The sequence below is a fragment of the Uloborus diversus genome, chromosome 3 (assembly GCF_026930045.1).
Source record: "Uloborus diversus isolate 005 chromosome 3, Udiv.v.3.1, whole genome shotgun sequence".
Lineage (NCBI taxonomy): Eukaryota > Metazoa > Arthropoda > Arachnida > Araneae > Uloboridae > Uloborus > Uloborus diversus.
The window spans coordinates 43,251,301-43,273,294 of NC_072733.1; the positions used below are offsets into that span (position 1 = coordinate 43,251,301).

At 33.5% G+C, this 21,994-nt stretch overlaps 1 protein-coding gene across 3 annotated transcripts in view; it reads right to left on the reverse strand.

Moving 5' to 3' along the window:
- Positions 1 to 768: 768 nt before the first annotated feature.
- Positions 769 to 21,994, reverse strand: part of LOC129218077 (N-acetylglucosamine-6-phosphate deacetylase-like) — a 66,818-nt gene continuing 45,592 nt past the window's right edge. For 2 of the 3 annotated variants that reach the window (XM_054852271.1, XM_054852270.1), the window contains exons 7-10: positions 16,950 to 17,094; positions 4,180 to 4,309; positions 1,099 to 1,145; positions 769 to 1,017 (exon numbers count right to left, since the gene is read on the reverse strand). In XM_054852271.1, coding sequence (XP_054708246.1) covers positions 836 to 1,017; positions 1,099 to 1,145; positions 4,180 to 4,309; positions 16,950 to 17,094 — 504 coding nt within the window. In that variant the 3' untranslated portion in view covers positions 769 to 835. The remainder of the gene's footprint in view (positions 1,018 to 1,098; positions 1,146 to 4,179; positions 4,310 to 16,949; positions 17,095 to 21,994) is intronic. The other variant, XM_054852272.1, reaches the window with a different exon arrangement.

The window sequence follows — 21,994 nt, forward strand, 5'->3', positions numbered from 1 at the left end:
GATAATTACCTCAAGACAATGAGCAAAAGCAAGGGGAGCAAAGTCATTAATGATGGCTTCCTCTTTGTTTGCAGGGTTGTTTATTTTATGTAGCATGGAATGCGTGGAAGGAAAATTCGAACTAGCTAAATTAAACAACTTTACATACACAGAAGCAATCTTAGGAAGCTCATCCTAAGATGGAATACTTTGATCTTGAGGAAAAAAGATGCAAATATGCGGCAGTGTATAATCGCACCTTTAATTTTACTTTTTTGAAACAAATGATTGGCGAAAAATTCGAAGAGAATTATAGTACTTCATTTTGCAAAGAAAAAAAAAATTTTCATTTAATCAATTTTCCCTGAATTTTTGTTATTTTTTCAAAATTTCCTGATATTTCCCTGAGTGATAAAGTTCCCTGACTTTTCCCTGATCTCCCTGATTTGTCGTCACCCTGATTAACTCTCTTTCACACTAGAAAGTTACATACTTGTTACTAAAATATTTACTCAAGGAATAAATAAATGACTTTTGACAAATTTCTATACAGAAAACAATTAAGAGTTTTCATCACTTAAAAAACATTTTTGGCTAAAATTAATCTTTTATTTTTAACTGAAGGTTAAATTTTATAAATATTATGATAGAAATTTTAAACTTATGTGCTGAATAATTTGTACTATCATGTACTTTAAAAATCACTATTTTCTCTTTGTTTGTATAGTAGGTATTAATATAAATAGAATTTCCTTTTTTAAAAGAAGGCTGGAAGCTATACAAGTATAATTTCTTTATTAAAATCAATCTAAATTGATAAAAATTAGATACCACTCAGATACATGTGAGCATCAAACTATAATCCTTTTTCCCATACACATAAACCATCAATATAAGTTGCTTGGACAGTAATGTTTTTGTCAAGAAGTATAAAGTCTGCATCTGTTCCAAAATCCAAAGTTCCTTTTTTATGTGTTATTCCAAGCACCTGTGCTGGATGTAGAGTAGCACATTCTATTGCTTGCTCCAGTGAACAACCTAAAAGTTTTTGCATTACGTTTAATAAAATAATTTGATTTTCAGCCAATTATTTTTAAAAAACCACTTAAAATCTCTTACTTGTTGATTCCATTAGAAAACGAACACAAAAATCCATTGATGCTATGCTGAAACAAATAAACGGATTTTTAATGTGCTTTTTTGCTTAGGTTTTATAAAATAAACTGAACTTAAAACCCTAACACATCTGATGCTATGTAGTCACACGGATCCTAACAAAAAAACTTAAAATGGTCAATTACACAATCTAAGTATATATAGAAGTGTATTTTAAGTAATAATAATGAATCCACATATCAAAATGTTTTACCGATAAGTCTTCTAGGTATGTTCCATGAGTATCAACAGACTTTTGCAATAGAGTTTTCCATGCATTGTACGTTCCCTCAAAGTGGGCGAATGAAACATCCTTCAGAGTATGAGTGCAAGCTTAAAATGCAGCAAAGAGTTAAACAATCAAATTTTGTACAAAAAATTGAGCAAACTCGTCAACTAAGTGTGACCAGAAATTGCCTCTAATGGGAAATTTCAGCAAGACAATGCGCCATGTCACATCTGCTTGGTGGTTAGAGTACCTGACAAAAAATAGCATCACAAGTATTCCTCAACCGGCCTACAGACTTTTCCCTCTTTCCAATGTAAGTAGTAAAAGTCGCCCTCCAAGATAACCACAGAGCCCTAGCCCCTAGATGCTGGCAAAGTGGCTTGCATGCATGCTCTAAAGGATGTTTCATTTGCTGATTTTAGGCAGCAGAAGGAGCATAGAAACCTAGCTTGCGGAAGTGTTGATACGCAAGGAGCCTACTTTGAAGACTAATAATGTTTTGTAACGATATCTGTCAAACATCTTGATATGTGGATTCATTATTATCATTATTTAAAATTAAGACCCTGTATGCACAGTTGCAAATATTTTCTACATTTTTATAAATTTAGAAAACAGTTTTACTCAAAACATCAAGTTTTATACATATAAAGAACTGCTTTATGTTGAATGATGCAACATAACACAACAGTTTTGAACTATACAAAAATATAACCTTGGTATTTAAAATAAAATAATTTGAACATTCATCTCATAATAAATAAATACAGGCTGTGAGAGTTTTATTAACTAGTATGTTCTACCCACCACAAAACAAAATTCTGTTTATTTCATATCGTCGCCTCAGAGCAACAGTAAGATATATAATCCCAGAAATAACACTAAGATATCTTACTGTTGCTCTGAGGGGACTATGAATTCTCAGTACTTATGTATTAAGTCTTAGCGACATTTCAAATTGTCCATTCATATCAACCAGGTTAGCATGAAAATTTTCATGCATTTCGAGAGACAATTTCTAAAAATGGTCAAAATGGGTCCAGTGCCCTTTAAAAGGTCAAATTTTAAACTTTTTATGAATCTAATACCTTTTCTTACATTTTGAATACAGAAAAAAGGAAAAAAAGCAGTTGCAATTTAAATCCACTGAAAGTTAAAATGTGGCACACTAAGCTTAAATGGTTTGCTTCAGTAGAATCTGATTTTTCAGCAATTCAAGAGAATTGTGGAGAGAAGGTCAATTAGAATTAGAAGCCAAAAACTAGATTGATGGCCAATTATGATGACAGTAAAAATTTGCCATGCTAGAACTAACAGTCCAAATTTTCTGTACATTAAAATGGAGCACAACATTAAGTAACTGAAGAATACAGGAATGAATTGTTTTAAAAGGGCCGACTACATACATTTTTTCTGCAGAATGAATCTAATTTCTTTTCTAAAAAAAGGAATCATCTGCTGTTATATTTAGTTATTTATTTATTTATTGTGTTTAATTATGTTCTGAATATATTATTCCGAAATATGTTTGAAAGAGAAAAAAAAAAAAAAAACTGAAACACAGCTAGAGAGATTTAAAATATTGTAATGAAGAATCATACCAGAAGTTCTAAGTGCTTGAATGTAAGAAAAAAAAAGTAAACCAAACTTTATTAAGAGATTCAGGAGGCATGATGTTTAAAATGATGTGAAAAAATAGACCTAAAGTGTCAGTGATAAGTATTATGAGTACACTAGTCAAAAATATTACCAATAAAACCAAAGCAGTCAAATAGTTGTGGAATAGAAAATGACTCTCCTCAAACCTTATCCCTTCAGTTTACCTCATCAGAGGTAGCCTAAAATTGTGTTTTGGAAACTTGGATTTTGAAAACAAGGGAGAGTATCCAAATCCCATTCCTTCCCCAAACGTCTTTCAAAGATCGTCTTAACTTTCGTTTTCAGGGCTCCAACTTGGAAAATATTCCAAATATCACCTGAACCCTCCCTCAAAAAGTACAAAAAAGAGTGTATAAAACTCCGTGTTTAGACATCCACTTTCAAAACAAATTTGGGGAAGAAATCTTAAAATTTCTTTTCCCAACACCATCAAAAGTCATCTAAAATCAACTTTTTCGGAGCTTTTATTTCAAAAAATTGTTTGTTCCCTACAAACAATGTTGTTTGTTCCCAACAACCTACAATCGTGTTTTTAAAGCTTCAGTTTCGAAAAAAATGTGGAAAGCACCCCAGAATCTCTCTTTTCCCAAACATCAGCAAAAAATGTCTAAAACTGCGTTTATAAAACAATTATTTAAAAAATTTTCCAGGGGAGAAACCCCCAGACCCCCGCCCTCACCCCCCCCCCCATTCCTGAGTCAGTACTATGTTTCAGTTCATTAACTAAGCTCAAAATACGCAAAAAGCGGATAAATCATGTTGTCTTGTGTTAACGCTTCATCAAAATATCTTAGAAAAAAATCACAACAGGAAAATAAACACAGTTATTTTTATTACACTTGCTCACTAGGAAATGCTCCTTTGGTGGAATTTAGTTTCTTTATTTTGTGTGAATATGCTAATCAAGATGTTTCAGTTTTCAACATTGTGTATTAAATGACAATGTTAATCCATTTTTACTATACATATACCCATTGAAGCAACTTGAAATTAACAGTGTTAAAAGTTGGTCCCCCCCCCCCTAATAAATTTTATCTGACGACGCCAATGGCAATGATTAACCATAAATTATATCTTTTTTCTTAACACCATTAATATTTTTATCTACAAAAATAAGTGACTATTTTTGCAATTTTTTTTTTAATGAAATACAGTACCTTCCACTTAAAGTATTAGTTCCATAAACTACTGCACGATCATTCGTAACCTCTACTTTCTGTTCTCCAATGCAATATAAACCAGATTTCAGGCCCATAGCAGACATAGCATCAGTTACTAATACTAAACCTGCAAAGTAAAAGAAAAAAAAAATAAAGACTCAAATAAAATGCTAAAAGTTTCAGACTTGTCTAGGACCAATTATTTCAAAGTTTTCCAGAGTAAGGGTAGATGATCATGGAAGAAAGGGAGAGAAATCTTTTATGAGCGGTAATACTTGAAAATGGCACAAAATTTTCAATTTTTCACCACAATCACTATGACAGATTGGGTCCCGAGCCAAATTTAGCTCTTCGCCGCCATTAGGCAGATTTGAAATCTGCCTCCCCCCCCCCCTAAAAAAAGAAGCAGCAAAATTTCTATGACTCAAAAATGCAATTGAAGCTTCAGAAAATAGTGTTCCCAAAGTTAAAACTACCAAGGCTATAAAGAAATAATGAGGTTTCATATTATTTAATATCATACCTTTTTTATGACTCAATTACTGTTTTGGGATAGATTATAGTCTGTTCCAATCTAAATTGGCACTGAAGGGAAAACTAGGCGAACTGAATTGCAGCCATTGTCAAGGAAACGAGGTTACTGTACACAGGGCACGTGTAAGTCAGTAGCGCGATTTGCCGAATTTGGCGAGGGAAAAAAATGATTTAAATTATCAAGATCCAAAATGTAGAAATACATGAAATACACCGCCAGCTCAGTCATTTCCAGCCGAGGACTGAAATTTCATACTTATTAGCACTCATCAGCCCGGCATAGGAAAGTGACTGAGCTGGAGATGGAAAACCTCTTATGGAAGCCAAGAGGGCCAAACAAACTGGTAGCCAGTGTAGAATTAGAGCAGACCAGCCGAGTGACCGAAACAATGGTTCGGTTCAACTAGAAAATTGATGGCAAGGCATGGTATATTCAGTATATACGCACACAAGAAATCATAAATATCTTGCGTATGGAATTTGAAAAATAATAATAATAATAATCTGTATAAAACGTAATTTTTATTTAAAAGATTGGGCCAAAGAATGGAAGCTAAAATTAATAACACACAACCAGTGGTTGGAAAATCTACATTTTTTTTTGTAGCAAACTACAACTACTTTATTACAAATGTATTTAACTACAACTAGTTTTTTCTTAAATGTAGCAACTACAAACTACTTTTGAAAAGTAGTTGCTTCGCTACTTTTTAAAAAATATATAAATGAAAAGCATACACGTACACACCGTTTGAGGATCGAAAGAAAAAAGTCAAATGTGGTTTAGATTAATAAATTGGCTCATTTGAACATGGATTATTACTAAGAATTATTTATTCATTCATTCCTTTACTGAGCATATTTGTCATTTCAAACATTTTTTACGATTTTTAAGAATATTTGCAGCAAGAAAGGATTTAAAAAGTTGAAGGACATTCAAGTTTTTAATCCTTTCCTGACAGTGAATATTTCATTCAAGAAACCGTTTAAACTTATAAATAAAAAGGAACTACGAGTAGCACATCTCGTACCTTTCCCTTTAGTGCAAACTTAGATTGGAACAGACTATAGTCGACTCCCGCTACAACGAGATCCAACTTACGCAAAATGGCTATAACGCAAGTTTTTCAGGAGTAACGAATTTCAGAGCTAAAGCGATTTTTTCGCTATCAACACGTGCAAATATTTGTAAAGGAATCATGATGCCAAGTTTGACTTCGTGAATGTACTTTCATCCTTTCAGCATCACTGACTGCACAAGTTCCGACACACTGCACTATAAACATAACTTTATTGGTGTATTACCACTGCTCATTTTTTTTTCATTTATTTATTCTAAATATGAAATGTGATGAAATATACTGGCAACTAGACACACTGTTTCATCTAAAGTTTGAAGATTGAAACAAAAAGCGAAAGTATGTGAGAATTTAAGAAAATGTAAAGATTCTTGATATGCTTGAACAACTAGAAAGTGGGTTGAAGGCACGACCATTAGGTATGAATGAATCTTTCATATGTATAAATTAAAAGTCATGAGAAGGCAATCTGTGTAAGTCCAGACCTTAAGTTGTAATATGAAGCTTGCAGAGTAGTGTTTAAGCAAAATGCAAACAATATGAAATTGGAATCTGCTCTTGTATTGTAGATTATAAAGACCCTGAAAGAGGGGTGTTACCATAGATGTAATTGTTATAAAAGTAAATGCGAAGCTACTGTATTCAAAAATATATTAGAATAACAATCAGATTGCGCAGCATAAATCATCATCTTCAAATTTTAAGTTATAAATGTAACTTATTGTACCTACTGAATAGTGCTCTTACAGTGCAGTGCTTTATTATTACTACATACTGTACGTACTGTACTGTTTTATTTTTATGTCTCTCATCGAACATTGATTTTGTGCATTGTCACAGTATTTTATGTTGAATAATGCAGCGTTTTTTAAAAAAGTACAGTAAAAATTCATCTCTTTATGTAAGAAGTGTTAATATTTTGTTACAAAACGGTCTAAAATAGTTTAAAAAGTGCTTAAAAATGTCTAAAATGATTGGGTATGTTAATAAAAAAAATCATATAAACAATACTTTTCCACAACGCGAAATTTCTACTTACGCGAGGAGTCTTGGAACACATCCCTCGCGTAAGTCGGGATCCGACTGTTTAATAATGATTCACATGAGAACAATTTAATTAATATTTATAATATGTACAATTGTTCACATAAATCAAATTTTTGATTAGGAATTTTTCACAGCCCTACAATTTTATACAACTTATTCTGTTTGCTCCTACCGTCAAGAGAGGGCGCCACCAGTAAAGAGACTTTAAAAAATATGTATTTTTGTTTTGTGTATGCGTTGGCGGGAATGTGATGTGAGTCTGTCTGGAATCGAAGAAGATGGTTAATGTTTGGTGGTGTAAATAAATCGAATAAATCTAGAAAAAAACCCCGAAAAGGAGTCATCTATTGCGTTTAATGTTTTCAGAGTGCAAGTTGGTGAGTTATTAAACTTAGCTTTCCAGGAAAAAGGGTAAGCCAATCATTTTATTATTAAATGAACTTACAATTCAGAACATGGAGGCACCGGCGAGATTTGTTTATTCATTGTTGATGTATGGATGTATGCATCATAAATCGAGTTAAATTCAGTAGATCATTTCCTGGAAAGTAGAATGTTTATTATTCTTACTAGAATCGAAAACGCTAATGATCTTATATAATCGAAACTAGATGTCTAGATGTATTCTGAAAACGAAATTCGTCTGAAAGAATTCTTAATCTCTTTATGTGTTTATTATTCTATTATTTAAGTCCAGAAATGTATGTCAGTTAATTCAAAAATATTATTATTACTTGTGAATTCGAAATGCAAGAAATCTGAATTAGTAAATTCGAAGATTTTGTTTATTATTCTGAGTGACTGTATATTCATAGTAACTAATTCTGAAAAGCTGTATTTGAGTTGTATAGTTACATTGGGTTATTATTTTAAAGATGGCTCCTACTAAAGAAAAAAGTAAAGTACCATTAGTGTTCCAAACTCAGATAAAAGAAATCAAAAGGTATTCTGAAAGTGTTGATAATGTACTAGAGTCTAATAATATTCAGAAAGTTCTTGCCTTTAAAGGTAATATATTAAAATGTCTAGATAGGTTAGAAGACAATTATTATGAGTTTTCTGTTTTGGAAAGCTTTGTGGAAGATGTAGAATATGAAAACTTTACTAATTCTAAAGATTTGGCTGATTTGACATTGGAAAAAATTGAGTCATATTTAACTAGTATTAATAGCAAGCTACAATTCGAAGAAGATAAATCGAAAGTGAATGCTTATTCTAACATAAATCTTCCTAAATATGATCTTCCACAATTCGCAGGTGATTTCAACTCTTGGTTGAGTTTTAAATCTATATTCTCTAGTTCAATTGATTCTAATGAATCTTTAACAGATATTCAAAAACTGCAGTATTTACAAAATGCTGTCACTTCAGATGCTTCTAGATTAATAAAAGGATTCGCAATAACTCATGAAAATTATAAACAAGCGTGGGAAACACTGTTGAATCGGTATGACAATCAGAGAGAATTGGCATTTTCCCAATGCAAAAAGTTCTTCTCTCTAAAAAATGTTAAACCTACTTCAGAATCAATTTGGGCCATGATAGACATTTGTAATGAAGTACTCAGAAATTTTAAAACATTAGGATTAGAATGCAATCAATTGGTAGAACTTCTATTAGTATTTTCTCTTCAAGATAAGTTAGAAGATTCTATCAAAGTCAAATGGGAATTAACCCTTGAAGACAAAGATTTTCCTTCATTAAATAAGTTTCTTTCATTTCTTGAAAAGCAAGCCAGAAGTCTTCAAGGTATCAAAATTACACCACTCAATGAAAAATCAAATAAAGTAACTCACAAGCCTTATTCCCTTAAAACTACTGTAGAGTCAGATGACTCATGTAAACTTTGTTCTTCCTCTCATTCATTACATAAATGTGAGAAGTTTTTAAAGATGAATATAAACAATCGATGGAATTTTGTTAAAAAGTCAAAGTTATGCTTTAATTGTCTGCGAGGGAATCATAGTGTTTCATCATGCAAATTTACAACTTCTTGTCGTGCTTGCAGGCAAAGACATCACACCGTACTTCACCAATTCCAAAGTAGTCCTAAAGAAATCCCTGTCTGTAATTCAAATCAGAATCTAGCTGCTACTAGTGACCAGAATGTAGTTCAGCCATTGGCTACATCTCAGGAACAGTTTTGCCTTGCAGGACAAATGAATTATTCCAATTCAATTTTGCTCTCTACAGTCATTGTTAGAGTTAAGAATAGTCAAGGACAATATGTAAACTGTCGAGCCTTGATTGACGGCGGATCTCAGATCTCTCTAATTACAGAATCATGCTCAAAAAATTTAAACCTTCCATTTTATGAGTCAGAAAATACTATTTTGGGCTTAGATAACAAAGTTGCTGCTTATGCTACTAAACGAGTAGAACTTCAACTTTCTCCTCATTTTAATCAGGATATCTTTGTCGTAAATGCTTTAGTAGTTAAGGAACTCACTTGTAATTTGCCTAACTTCATAGTATCAAAATTCGATTGGCCTCACATTAATGGACTTCAGTTAGCTGATCCTTCGTTTTTTATTAGTCGTCCTGTCGACATGATTCTGGGAGCTGATATATTCTTTGATTTAATTCAGTATGGAAAAATATCTGGGACTAAAAATCAACCATCTGCTCTAAACTCCAGGTTAGGCTGGTTGCTTTCTGGGAAAGTTTCCACAGCCTGTCAGAGCGAAAGGAAGGTCACGTCTTTAATCAATTGCCATGCATTGCTCGACTTACAAAATCAAATAGCCAAGTTCTGGGAAGTTGAGTCAATTCCAGACGCTAGTAACCTCTCAGAAGAAGATCAAGAAGTCGAAAAATTCTACCTCGATCACACAAGGAGAAATCGTGATGGTAGATATGTTGTAAGTCTTCCTTTCAAAAACGACAATGCATTGGGTGATTCTAAAGTCCAAGCCAAGAGACGATTCTTCTCGTTGGAGAAGCGCCTTCAGGGCAATCCTGAGTTAAGAGATAGATATGTGAAATTCATGCAAGATTATGAACATCTAGGCCATATGCAACTTGTCCCGAATTCAGAACTTTCGAAACCATCTTCTAAGTGTTTTTATTTACCCCATTTTGGAGTTGTTAGGGAACAGAGCGAGACTACAAAGTTACGAGTAGTCTTTGATGCTTCTGCCAAAACTGATTTGAAATTATCCTTAAATGACGTTCTTCATACAGGCCCCAAGTTACAAAATGAGCTATTTAATATTCTGTTAAAATTCAGATGTCACAGGATTGCTTTAACAGGAGATATAGAGAAGATGTTTAGGCAAATTCTAGTTACTGAAGATGATGTGGACTTTCAACGAATATTCTGGAGGGAGAGACCTGAAGAACCGTTAAAAGAGTATCGATTACTCACTGTAACATACGGGACAGCTTGTGCCCCGTATCTGTCCATTAGAACGATTCAGCAGCTAGCTCAAGAAGAAATCAAGCAATTTCCAGAGGCATCTAAAGTTGCTCTAGAGGACTTCTATGTAGATGATCTTCTGACAGGAACAAATTCGAAAGAGGACGCCAAGAAATTAGTAAGTCAAGTAATCGAACTCATGAAGAAAGGAGGTTTCCCGATTCGAAAATGGGCGTCCAATGAATCATCTGTGCTGGAATCATTACCACCAGAATTACGGAGTTCTTCGGGATCTCTGCACATAGAAGAGGATCATTTGATGAAAATCTTGGGAATCATATGGAATTCAAAGGAAGACACATTCAGAATCAACATCAGTCCACCAAATGAAGTTAGGCCAACCAAACGGCAACTCTTATCCACCATTGCCAAGATTTATGATCCTTTGGGGTTCCTGTCACCTACGACAATTCAGTTGAAAATCATGATGCAAGATATCTGGAAAGAAAACATCTCTTGGGATGATCCGGTCACAGACTGCATTTCCGAAGCATGGATCCAATTCAAGAATCAAATGAAGCACCTCGCAGAGATTCAGATTCCAAGATACCTATCAGGAGATGCTACAGCAAAGCGAGTTCTTCTTGTAGGTTTTTGTGATGCTTCCCAGCGTGCATACGCTGCTGTTTTCTACTTAAGAGCCGAGCTGGTTACTGGAAAAGTCCATGTTTCAATGATAACATCTAAGACAAGGGTAGCTCCTGTAAAATCGATAACTTTGCCCAGACTTGAACTTTTGGCAGCTCTGCTTCTTTCTGAACTCTACGTTGTTGTGTTAGAATCTCTGAGAAAGGTAATTCAAATCGATAAATCATTTCTTTTCTCAGACTCCCAAATTGTTTTGGATTGGTTGAAATCATCTCCCAGCAGATGGAAAATCTTTGTTGCCAATCGTATCTCAAAAATTAAAAAAATGACTTCTGAAGCATCCTGGCAACATGTGAAGAGTCAAGAAAACCCTGCCGATTGTGCTTCACGAGGTATTGCAGCTTCCAAGCTAAAAGTTCATAAACTGTGGTGGTCAGGGCCAGAGTGGCTAAGTCAGGATTCTTTACACTTTCCATCAATTGATTTGTCGATTTCCTCTGAAGAAGACGTGAAATGTGAGGAGAAGTCATCCACCGTTCTTACTAATGTCTCAACATCAAGTCAAGGCAGCTATTTTTTGGAAATAATAGCTAGGTATTCATCATTCTCACGTTTAATCCGAGTCATAGCTTGGTGTAAAAGATTCATCAACAATTGCAGATCATCTAGAGTTACTGGTGTGCTAACATCAAAAGAGGTAGATGATGCTACCAAGATTGTTATTCAAACTGTACAAGAATCAGAGTTTCATTCCGAAATTCAACTCTTAAAGAAGAGACATCCTCTTCCCAGCAGCAGCAAGCTTCTGCCTCTGGGTATTTTTCTGGACACAGATGGAATAATCAAAGTTGGAGGAAGATTAAAAAATTCGAGCCTGAGTCCAATTCAAAAACACCCAATCCTCCTTCCTAAGAGCCATCACTTCACTAATCTGGTCATTCAGTATTTTCATCATATCAGTTTGCACAGTGGACCTCAACTTACCTTATGCTGCATTCGACAGAAATTCTGGATTCCTTCTGGCAGAGGAGTAGTCGGAAGACTTTTATCCAAGTGCCAAACCTGCTTTCGCTTCAGAGCCAAATCGAGTGAGCAGCTCATGGGGAATTTGATTGCAAATAGGTTCAGTACTGGCAGAGCGTTTTTAAACGTTGGCATCGACTTTGGAGGACCATTCATCACCAAACCCAACGTTCCTCGAAGCAAAGTAAAATTAAAATCCTACCTAGCGCTCTTCATTTGCATGGCAACAAAGGCTGTGCACCTTGAGGTTGTTTCGGACCTCTCAACAGATGCCTTTTTGGCAGCATTCCGGCGCTTCATATCCAGACGAGGAAAACCAACCAACATGTTTTCCGACAATGCAACTAACTTCAAAGGAGCCTCTTCATATCTAAAGGAACAGTTCAAGCTAATCAAATCTGTTGAAGTGCAGAACTTTGTAACTCAAGAATCCATTAAATGGCACTTCATACCCCCCACGGCACCTCACGTCGGCGGACTCTGGGAAGCTGGCATCAAATCGACCAAGCAGCTTCTAATTAAAACAATGAAATCAGCTGTTCTGAACTTTGAAGAGCTTGCGACATTGGTAACTCAGATTGAAGCATGCTTAAACTCAAGGCCTCTAACTCCTCTGTCTAATGACCCTCAAGACTTGCAACCTCTTACGCCAGGACATTTCTTGATTGGTGCTCCAATGACTTCTTTTCCAGAAGAGGTCCCTTCACAACCAGCGTGCTTAAGGAAGCGATGGAATTTAATTCAACATCTCCGAGGTCAGTTCTGGAGGAGATGGCACCTGGAGTACCTAAATCAATTACAACAAAGAACCAAGTGGAAGAAACCAAGACGAAACCTGAGAGTCAACGATTTGGTCCTTGTGAAGGAGGACAATCTCCCACCTCTGCAATGGAGCCTAGGCAGAGTTGTTCAAGTATTTCCAGGAGACGATGGTGCTGTTCGAGTCGTGGATGTCAAGACCCAACGAGGACAATTCAGACGCCCTATTACCAAGTGTTGCCTACTGCCAACGGAAGACTGAACTGATAGTCCAGGCGGGGGAGTATGTTTGCTCCTACCGTCAAGAGAGGGCGCCACCAGTAAAGAGACTTTAAAAAATATGTATTTTTGTTTTGTGTATGCGTTGGCGGGAATGTGATGTGAGTCTGTCTGGAATCGAAGAAGATGGTTAATGTTTGGTGGTGTAAATAAATCGAATAAATCTAGAAAAAACCCCCGAAAAGGAGTCATCTATTGCGTTTAATGTTTTCAGAGTGCAAGTTGGTGAGTTATTAAACTTAGCTTTCCAGGAAAAAGGGTAAGCCAATCATTTTATTATTAAATGAACTTACAATTCAGAACATATTCTTTATCATCCTTTAAAGTTTTAAAATGTTTGTAAAGACAGTGCAGATGGATTATTATAAAATGGTACAAACATGAGTTAGACCAATAAGGGAAAATATAATGAAGTAAAATGGGGAAATGAACCCTAACCAAGATTTGTCTGAGCTCTGAGTATTCAATAACAACTAACCTTGGTAACTTTCCAACATTAGAAACAAGATCAAAGCTGAAAAACTGTACTAGTATTTTTATTAGAAAAATTCTTTGCTGAAAAATATTATTCTGCAGTAATTATGGAATTGAATTTATGTTAAAAGAAGAAAATAATTTAAAACATTTATTTCGATAATTTAATGTGCAATTAAGCCTTTTCAAAAAGAAACGTGTAAAATTTTAGGTGTATTAAATCTGAAAATGTTGAGAAACCTCAGTCTGTAATAATAGCCGCAATTCATTTTTATAGCAAATTTTTATCTAAAACACTGCTGTCAATATATTAGGTATTAATTATTAATATTTAAGTAATACTAGAAACATTTACTAAATTCACTGCCATTTGGAAACTGAAAAAAAAAATCATATTGTAACATATTGTTTCTGGATATTCATTCGATATTATTCATACATATCTTTGCAATACATTTTTCTGATAGATTTTTTTTTTTTTGATCAGATATGATGAAAACTGTCAAGTCTATTACTGGACAATTTCTTTGTAGTTTAAGCTCTGAAGTTTAGCACAAAATGAAAAGATAAAGGATATGAACTATTTCAATTTGCTTCCCGTGCACTTGATTAATTATGCAAAACATTTTAAATAAAGTTTAATATTAACTAAATAAATACGGCACTGAATATTAGTAGGTCTGAATTAGTATTTAAAGTGTTAATAACAAGAACTTTAGCATTATATAAAGAGAAAAATAATTTTTGACTTACAACAAAATATTACAATATGTGCATCAATTTTTGAAAATGCTTGTATATTGTACTTTGATCTGCAGAGGTAAATTTTTCCTGACTGGAATAGACTATATGACCTACTACATAGTTAAAGTATTACCAAATAGGTGGGATAAAAATGGAGTAAATATTTCATCATTTCACTTTGACCCACATTCTCTTGCTTGAGGTACTGAGAAATTAAATTATCTTAGTTAAATTATCTATCCTGCAGTTAGTGTTTTCATGTATGGTACTGAACATAAAAAAATGTTTAAAGGAAAAAACATGAGAATTTATATATAGCAAAATCCTGTTACAACAAATTTCAAGGGACTACAAATATTGTTTGTTGTAACGAGAATTTTGTTGTAATGAAATTCAAGCAATATAGCAGCAATTAAATTGGTACTAAAAATTCATTCTGTTGAGACAGAAATTTTGTGGTATCGGTATTTGTTGTAACGGGGTTTCACTGTATTATAAATTTTGGAGTACATTATTTTAAACTGAAATTTTGAATTTTTTCAACAAGAAATAAACCCCTTCAAAAAGAAAAAAAAAATTTCCCCCCAAAATTTTTGGTTTCCTTGCCATTTTTAGTATGACAGAAGAGAGGGATCTTCTATTCTTTCTCAACTTGGGCAACCTTTTCATCAGTTTTCTTTGCATTTTTTAGTGCAAGACAACGTTTAGCTTAGTTTATACCCCTTTAAAAATGCTACAATTTGAGAAAAGGTTTGGCCAGTCAGGGAGGTTCACATGAAGGCAGAGAAAGTGTCTTAGATAGGAACTTTAAACCATTTTTTTGTTGAAAAATAAAGCCATGATCAAGGGAGTCGAGCATATATGTTTGCATGATGTTCTTAAGAATGTCTTCAAGCGACACCTCATCCATGATTCTGTGAATCAACCAAGGTGACAAATGCCAAATTGAAAGAAGCATCTATTTTACTCACGTGCTTTATTCTTGAAATCTAGTGAATATGTTCCATAATTATAAGTTAACCCTCTATCCAAATTTACTACCTCTTAACTCCAATGATATTCATTTGAAGCTCACACATTTATGCATTTAATCAGGCTTGTCATTTAGGGTGTTCGTGATGAAGGCGGGGGGGGGGGGGGCAGATTTTAAAAATTAATATTTTTACATGTAAGTAAACATGTTTTTTGTTGTTTACCAACAATATTTGCATTGAGCATGCACCCATTCCACCCCCCCCCCCCCGCGAGAAGAATTTGAAATGATGAGCCTGCATTTAATAAATGTTTAAAATATAGCTAAAATACCAACAGTGAGAGAAGGGGGGAATGTCTGACATTTGGAAGATATAAATAAAGCAATCAGATTTTAGCATCTCTACTATAATTAAACAATTTACTATTTGAATGAAATGCTATTCTTAAAGTAGCTGTATCTGAAATGATACCATAAAATACTTTTATCCTTAGATATACGGCAGATCCTAATTTTACATGGATTTAACTACATGTTGTTTAAGATTTGACTACGTTATTATTTTGTTAGATGTGGACAAGTTTAAATTGATGCGGTTGAGGCATTGCAAACAGAAAAAAAATCTCCCCTTTCAAAATAATTTGGAGATTGCAAATACAGATGGACCTCCATATATCGAAGTAGCAAATTTCGGGAAAAAAATTCGATATATAGAAATTTCGATATATAGAAACGATCTTATTTTATCATAAAAATCTCCTAAAACAATAAAATTAAAGCTAATTTTCGTTAATGAAACCCAATTTCTAATTTATACAAGCATCGGATTAAACGAAAGTTAATAACTGAAAAATTAACAGAAATTACATTTTTGTGCCTTCATACATCTTCATTCTTCGGCAGTTCAACTTGATTCGCAACATGAGGGGATTTTCGTTTTGACAATGTAATCGAGAGAAAAGTAAAAAATCAATCTACTTAACTTGAATGATTTTTACTGAAGCTAAAAAGACTATGAATGATAATCAACAGACAAAAAGGATAACTTGAAACTGATTTTACAGTGTTACTGGTTACAACTAAGATTTGAAATAAACTTGAGGGAATTTAAGAACTCCAGAACAGAACAACGTCCTATCTACACACCCCTCAAACCCAGATTTCTTATGAATTTCTTAGCAACTTTTAGTAAACATAATTTTCTCCCCTAAACTTCATTTTTCATGTGACAAACAGTCTAAAGTGGAAAAAAAAAACTACAAATGTCTCGAAAATTTTTTCGATATATAGAGATTTTTTCGATATATAGAAATAATTTTTCTATGTAATGAACATGAAATTTGCTGGGATTTTGTTATATAAAAAATTTTGATATGTGGAAGTTCGATATATGGAGGCTCGACCGTACAATAAACTGCATTTTGGCTAACTAATAAGCGAGCTTGGGTCACTGAAGACATTTTTTGAGATTAGTTTCAGAGCTCTTTCCAGAAGTAAAGTTATTAAACTCAAACAATACAGTGCTCACTGGTAAAAGAGCTTTTAAAAGTGACAAAAGGAGGACAAAACCACTCAGGATACCAGACACATCCAAAATTGATGGCACGCACCAAATAACTTTCCCATCGAAATTTTTAGCCATTCCTTGACAAGACAAATGTTAATTCTGATTTTTTAGTCAAGGAAGATACCATCATGGAAGTGACTCCTGTGATCATGAATGCGTTAATGCCATACAAAGAACTAGAGGGAAAAATAACTAATGACTGGCAAAAAGTCTGACATTCAGAGGATATGAATAATGCAATTGAATTCTAGATTATCTACCACATTTTAAAAAATCACTTACCCTTAGGATTTGAATGAAATGCTATTCTTAAAGTAGCTGGATGTGTATGTTTACCATCTGCAATGATGCCATAAAATACTTTTTTGTCCTTAGGTATTTTTAGGCTTGTAAGAAGTCCAACTAATCCTGGATCTCTATGATGAAACTAAAATGTATTCAAATCTTCAAAGGTTGAAAAAAAAAAAGCTTTCAAATTTACATGCTATAGTAAATAGATAATAAATGTTGCATAGACAGTACAGCATCAAAAATGAGTAAATTAACATGCAATATTAAAATTACGACTTAATCAAACTTTTCAATTATTAGAAATACAATTATTTTCATCATAACCTCATTGTTTTTAATTTACAAAATTCAACATGACACAGTTGAAAACATTTTTACCTGATCTTTAATGATTTTATTTATGCTGGTTGCAGCACTGGAAACTTTCATTCTGTTTCATGTGAAGAACTCTTCGACAACTCATTTTTAAACAAAAGTAAGCATACCAAAATCTTTCATTTTCACTAAACCCCCAAAGCAGAATACAGTAGAGAACCAATTATCCGGGAAGTTCGGGACCATAGCTATCCCGGATATCTGAATTTCCCGGTTTTCTGGATCGCTAAAAAGAGCTCTTGACCGATTGTTTATAAAATTTAAATTACTACAATAAATAGTAATACGTATTAAAATAAGAAGAAAACAGTTATGAAATGCTTTTCAATATCGTAACATTAAAAACTACTAGCGAAAGAATAATTTAAACACCAAAAACCTTAAGTTATTTAATAAAACCTGAGAACCTCACATTCATTTTGAAAAGCACCAGTTTCGAAAAACACCAGTTTTCGATGCTTTAAAATGAAAGAGAATGAAGGGAAGGGCAAGAAATAAGTTTTTGAACGTAAATGTGCGATTCTTCTACTATAGTGTATGAGAAAATTTGTTTTCAGGAATGCGTTTTTTTTTTTTTTCACTTTTTTGTAAAGGTTTGGCGTTAGCGATTATTGATAATTATTGCTTTTGCCATTAAGTTAATATCAATTGAAATTTAATTTATGAGTTCCTGCAGCCTTATTACAGTCTTGCGTTAAACGATTTCTAGATTCCACCATCAACTAACTGGAAAATTCGAGAATCGCGGCGTTTCACGCGCTTTTGCGACATCACTTGCGCTCTAAACGGTTTTAATTAAAGGCCATTCAATAAAATATTGCATTATAATGTGACAATATTCATTTCTTCAGTTTTCAGTTGGAATAAAACACAAAAATTTCAGACTTACGAGTGTACTTTTTAGTTCAAGAAAATATTCCGGAAATTTTCCCCTGCGTTAAAGACAACCCTTTGAAGTTCATTTTTGTAAACATTTTCCTGAGTTATAGATGAGTAATATGGTATTTATTAAGAAAACGCTCATTTTCTTTTAGGTATTTCAAAAAAAAAAAAAAATCTTAATTTTTCAAAAATTGCCAGAAATGCATATTTTTAAAAAATGGCGGGAAAATCGGCAAAGGTTGCCGGTTTTCTGGTTTCCCGGTTTTTTGGTTCCCGGATAAAAGGTTCTGCACTGTACTACTAAATTTGCGACTTACGTCGCAGAACAGAAGTCTGAGCTGCAGAACAATTCTGTTGAAATGTGAGAGGAAAACTAAGACAAATTTTCTGCAGAAACTCTACAGATTTTTGTGAAATTTCTGCAGAAACTGCAGATTTTCTACAAATATTTTCCAACTCAAGACAGAATTTTGCACAAATCCTGTAGATTTCTTTAAATTAGAAGAAAATCTAAAATTCTCGGAAATTACGATAATTAGGCGGAAAACTCGCGAAAAATGTTGAATTTGATAAGACATCTGCACAAACTTTAGATTTGCTTTGAACTTAAGTAAATCTGCAGAATTTGCAAAATTCTATCTTGCGTTGGAAGATATTTGTAGAAAATCGGCAGTTTCTGTAAAAATTTCATATTCTAAAGCTGAAAAGATTCTGATTTTTCTAGTGTTTTATGTTCCCCTTTTTCTTATTTTTCCCAATCCATCTTCATTCATTGGAATTTCCCCCATAAAAGTATGTTTTGGAAGTATACCAACATTGAAACACGTCCATCGTCGAAAATTGAGTGTCTTGTTTGAGATTTCAATCCTTTTGCATCCTGAAAACATTTCAATTATTTAAAAGTTTTAAAGTGTTTTGTTACATAAAACCCTTACTCAACTCATTTCATTTATTATTTTAGTTATTTATTTATTTATTAACATTATTTTAATAGCTCCTTCATGCCATGTAAAATTAACGCGGTTTGACACCTAGGTTCGGATATTCATAAAATTTTATATCTTTACTCTTTCTATGCATTTTAGAAAGCATTTAAATATTTTTGGAGAATATCAATTGATTTAGGTTCCACAAAAATGCATAGTAATAGTGAAGTTTTAAAAACTGAAAAAAAAATAAAAACGCTGTATGAAACGATTTTGATTTAGGGTTCCCGATTTGTGGAAAAGGTCACCTTGGTTGCTTGTACATAAAATGCTTGAAGTATTTGCAGAACAATTTTGCATTGCAGAACATCATCAAGTATTCTGCTTTGGGGCAGTAAACTATTATACTATATTTACTAGAAGAAAAAATAACATACAATAGCCTTGCAAAGCCTACCGAATATAAACAATAATCAGAAGGAAAAAAAAGGGAAATCTTAAGTAGGGCACACTTATACACACGCAAAAAATAAAAAAGAGAGAGCTAGGCTTTATATATCAGAGGGGAGGGGAGAAAGACAAAACATAATGGGACAAAATAACCAATTATTAACTTTAAAAAAAAACGAATTTGAAGTTTTCAATTCGGGCTTCGAGATGCAGATGTCCAGGGTACGTTTGAATTTTCTGCCAAATTTCAGGTCTGTAGGTGCTATTGGACCTTCTGGCCATGGGTGCAAAGAAACAAACAAATGAAGAAAGAAACAGTCACCTTTAGAAAAATCGATAAAGAAAGAGTCGGCAAATTTTAAAACTAGAGTCAGCAATTTGAAAATTTTACACCACCCCAAAAGAGACAGGATCGACATGTCCCTGACCATTTTATTTATTTATTTATTTTTTCATTAATAGATTGCCATCCAAAGATTCTACAATTTTCATTTTTTTCATCTTTCTTTTTAGCATATTATCGGCTATTAATTTGAATGACATTTAACCACAAACTTGAAAAACTCACCCCACATATAAAATCTTTCAAGCCCACCCCTCACCTCATTGTCCTATTCTTTGCCTTCTGCTCTTCTTTGCTTTCTGCTTCCGAGAAAGTGCTCAAAACGACTGTCCTTTTGTGGTCTTCCTAGAAAACCAACGTACTCCTGGGCGTATTTCTGCCTTTTTTCCACTGCCTTCTCTGCCCTTGAGGACATACTACTGTTTCTGTGTTTAAGGGAAGTTGTTTTGAAGATTACTGGACTTCGAATTCGAAAATGACTGCATTGCTGGAATTCGAGATATAGAGGTTTTCGGATTTTGTTTCAAGATAAACATGGAAAATACATTGAATTTAGGCTGCAAATGCAGGGAAATTTAAAATATTCGAGATAGACAGGTTTCCAAGATAAACAGGTTCGACTGTAGTACTTAGACTATTCTGAAAAAACATTATTAAGCTCTTAGAGACAGGGCCGCCGCTACCAGCAATTGGGCCCGGTACCAATTTTAAGTCTGGGCCCCACATGACCCCCCCCCCCTCCCTCCCACCATTGCATATTTTTTATATCGTTGCTTCATTTCTTCTCACTCACGCACTTCAAAATGAATAGTTTAAAATTGCATTCACATGTGATGTTGCATTGTCTAGTTGCTTCAGGATTTTTAAATTTTAAGGTAGATTAAAAAACTTTAATATGAAGTTTGTACAAAAATATATTTTCAAATACAGTAGTAAAAATTGGATAATTTTTCATGTCTCAGATAATATGATGTACTATGAATTTTCAGTAAGGCGAAGTCGGAAGGATCAAGGAAAAAAGTTTGAATTTCTGAATAAAAAGTTCTGTATGTAAAAATTAAAGCAGAACAGTGGTACCGGCATGTGTAAAAAAGTTCAAATATTATTGAATTAAATGTTGAAATTATTACCACACATGCATATTACACTTGACCACAATAATCAACAGCTGGGAGGAATTATTGAGTTTCTAGGGTAAATATAAATTAATAATCAAGAATAACATATGCATCATAAAATCTCCACAAAAATCAGTTTTTCAATACATATTGAAATTAATTTCCGTACGTTTCCATTGCTTTAACATCCAATCAATACAGCTATATCTATCTGGATTATAAAATGGGCATTTAGTTTTTTTTTTTTTTGAACATTCACTAGCATTAAAGTAAGACAAAACAACGTAGAAGAAGCACAAATTTGTAAATTCTTCTACGTTGTTTTGTCTTACTTTACTGTTCAGCACAAAGGTATTTATTTATCTTATTCACTAGCATATTTTCATTCTGCCTATTTTTTTTTTTTTTTTTTTTTTGTAGCAAACTTGTGCATGACTGAGTTAAAATCCAGTCGTGCTGCGAGTGGATGCTTGAGGTAGATGCAATTACATCAGAACATTGAACTAGGCCCATCACTTAGGGGGGTTGGAAGAAGAGGGAAAAAAGCCCCGTCTTTGGGAAATCAATGCACTACATGTAAGTGAGAGCGGTTTTTGTTGTTTTTCGGTACAATTTACAATGAGTCCACATGTTTTTCAAATATAAATTTGATTGAAATAGGACTCATGTATTTGGTATTTAAAATCTCAGATGCTGTCTTTCTAAATAGGTCACTTAGTACGAAAAAATCAGCAAATGTTTTGGACAACGTCAATGTTTTTTAAATGCTTAAACTACTTTCAATCAACTACTTTTTATCTCACCGTCAGGATTTGAACCTAGGTAATCTGCGTGTACACCCATTTATTTTTTCAAGTTATAGATCTTTGAAACAAAGAGAACTAAATAAAATGTTTAATGCACAATTTTAATCAAAGAAATTCCGGTTAAAGCCGAGGTACA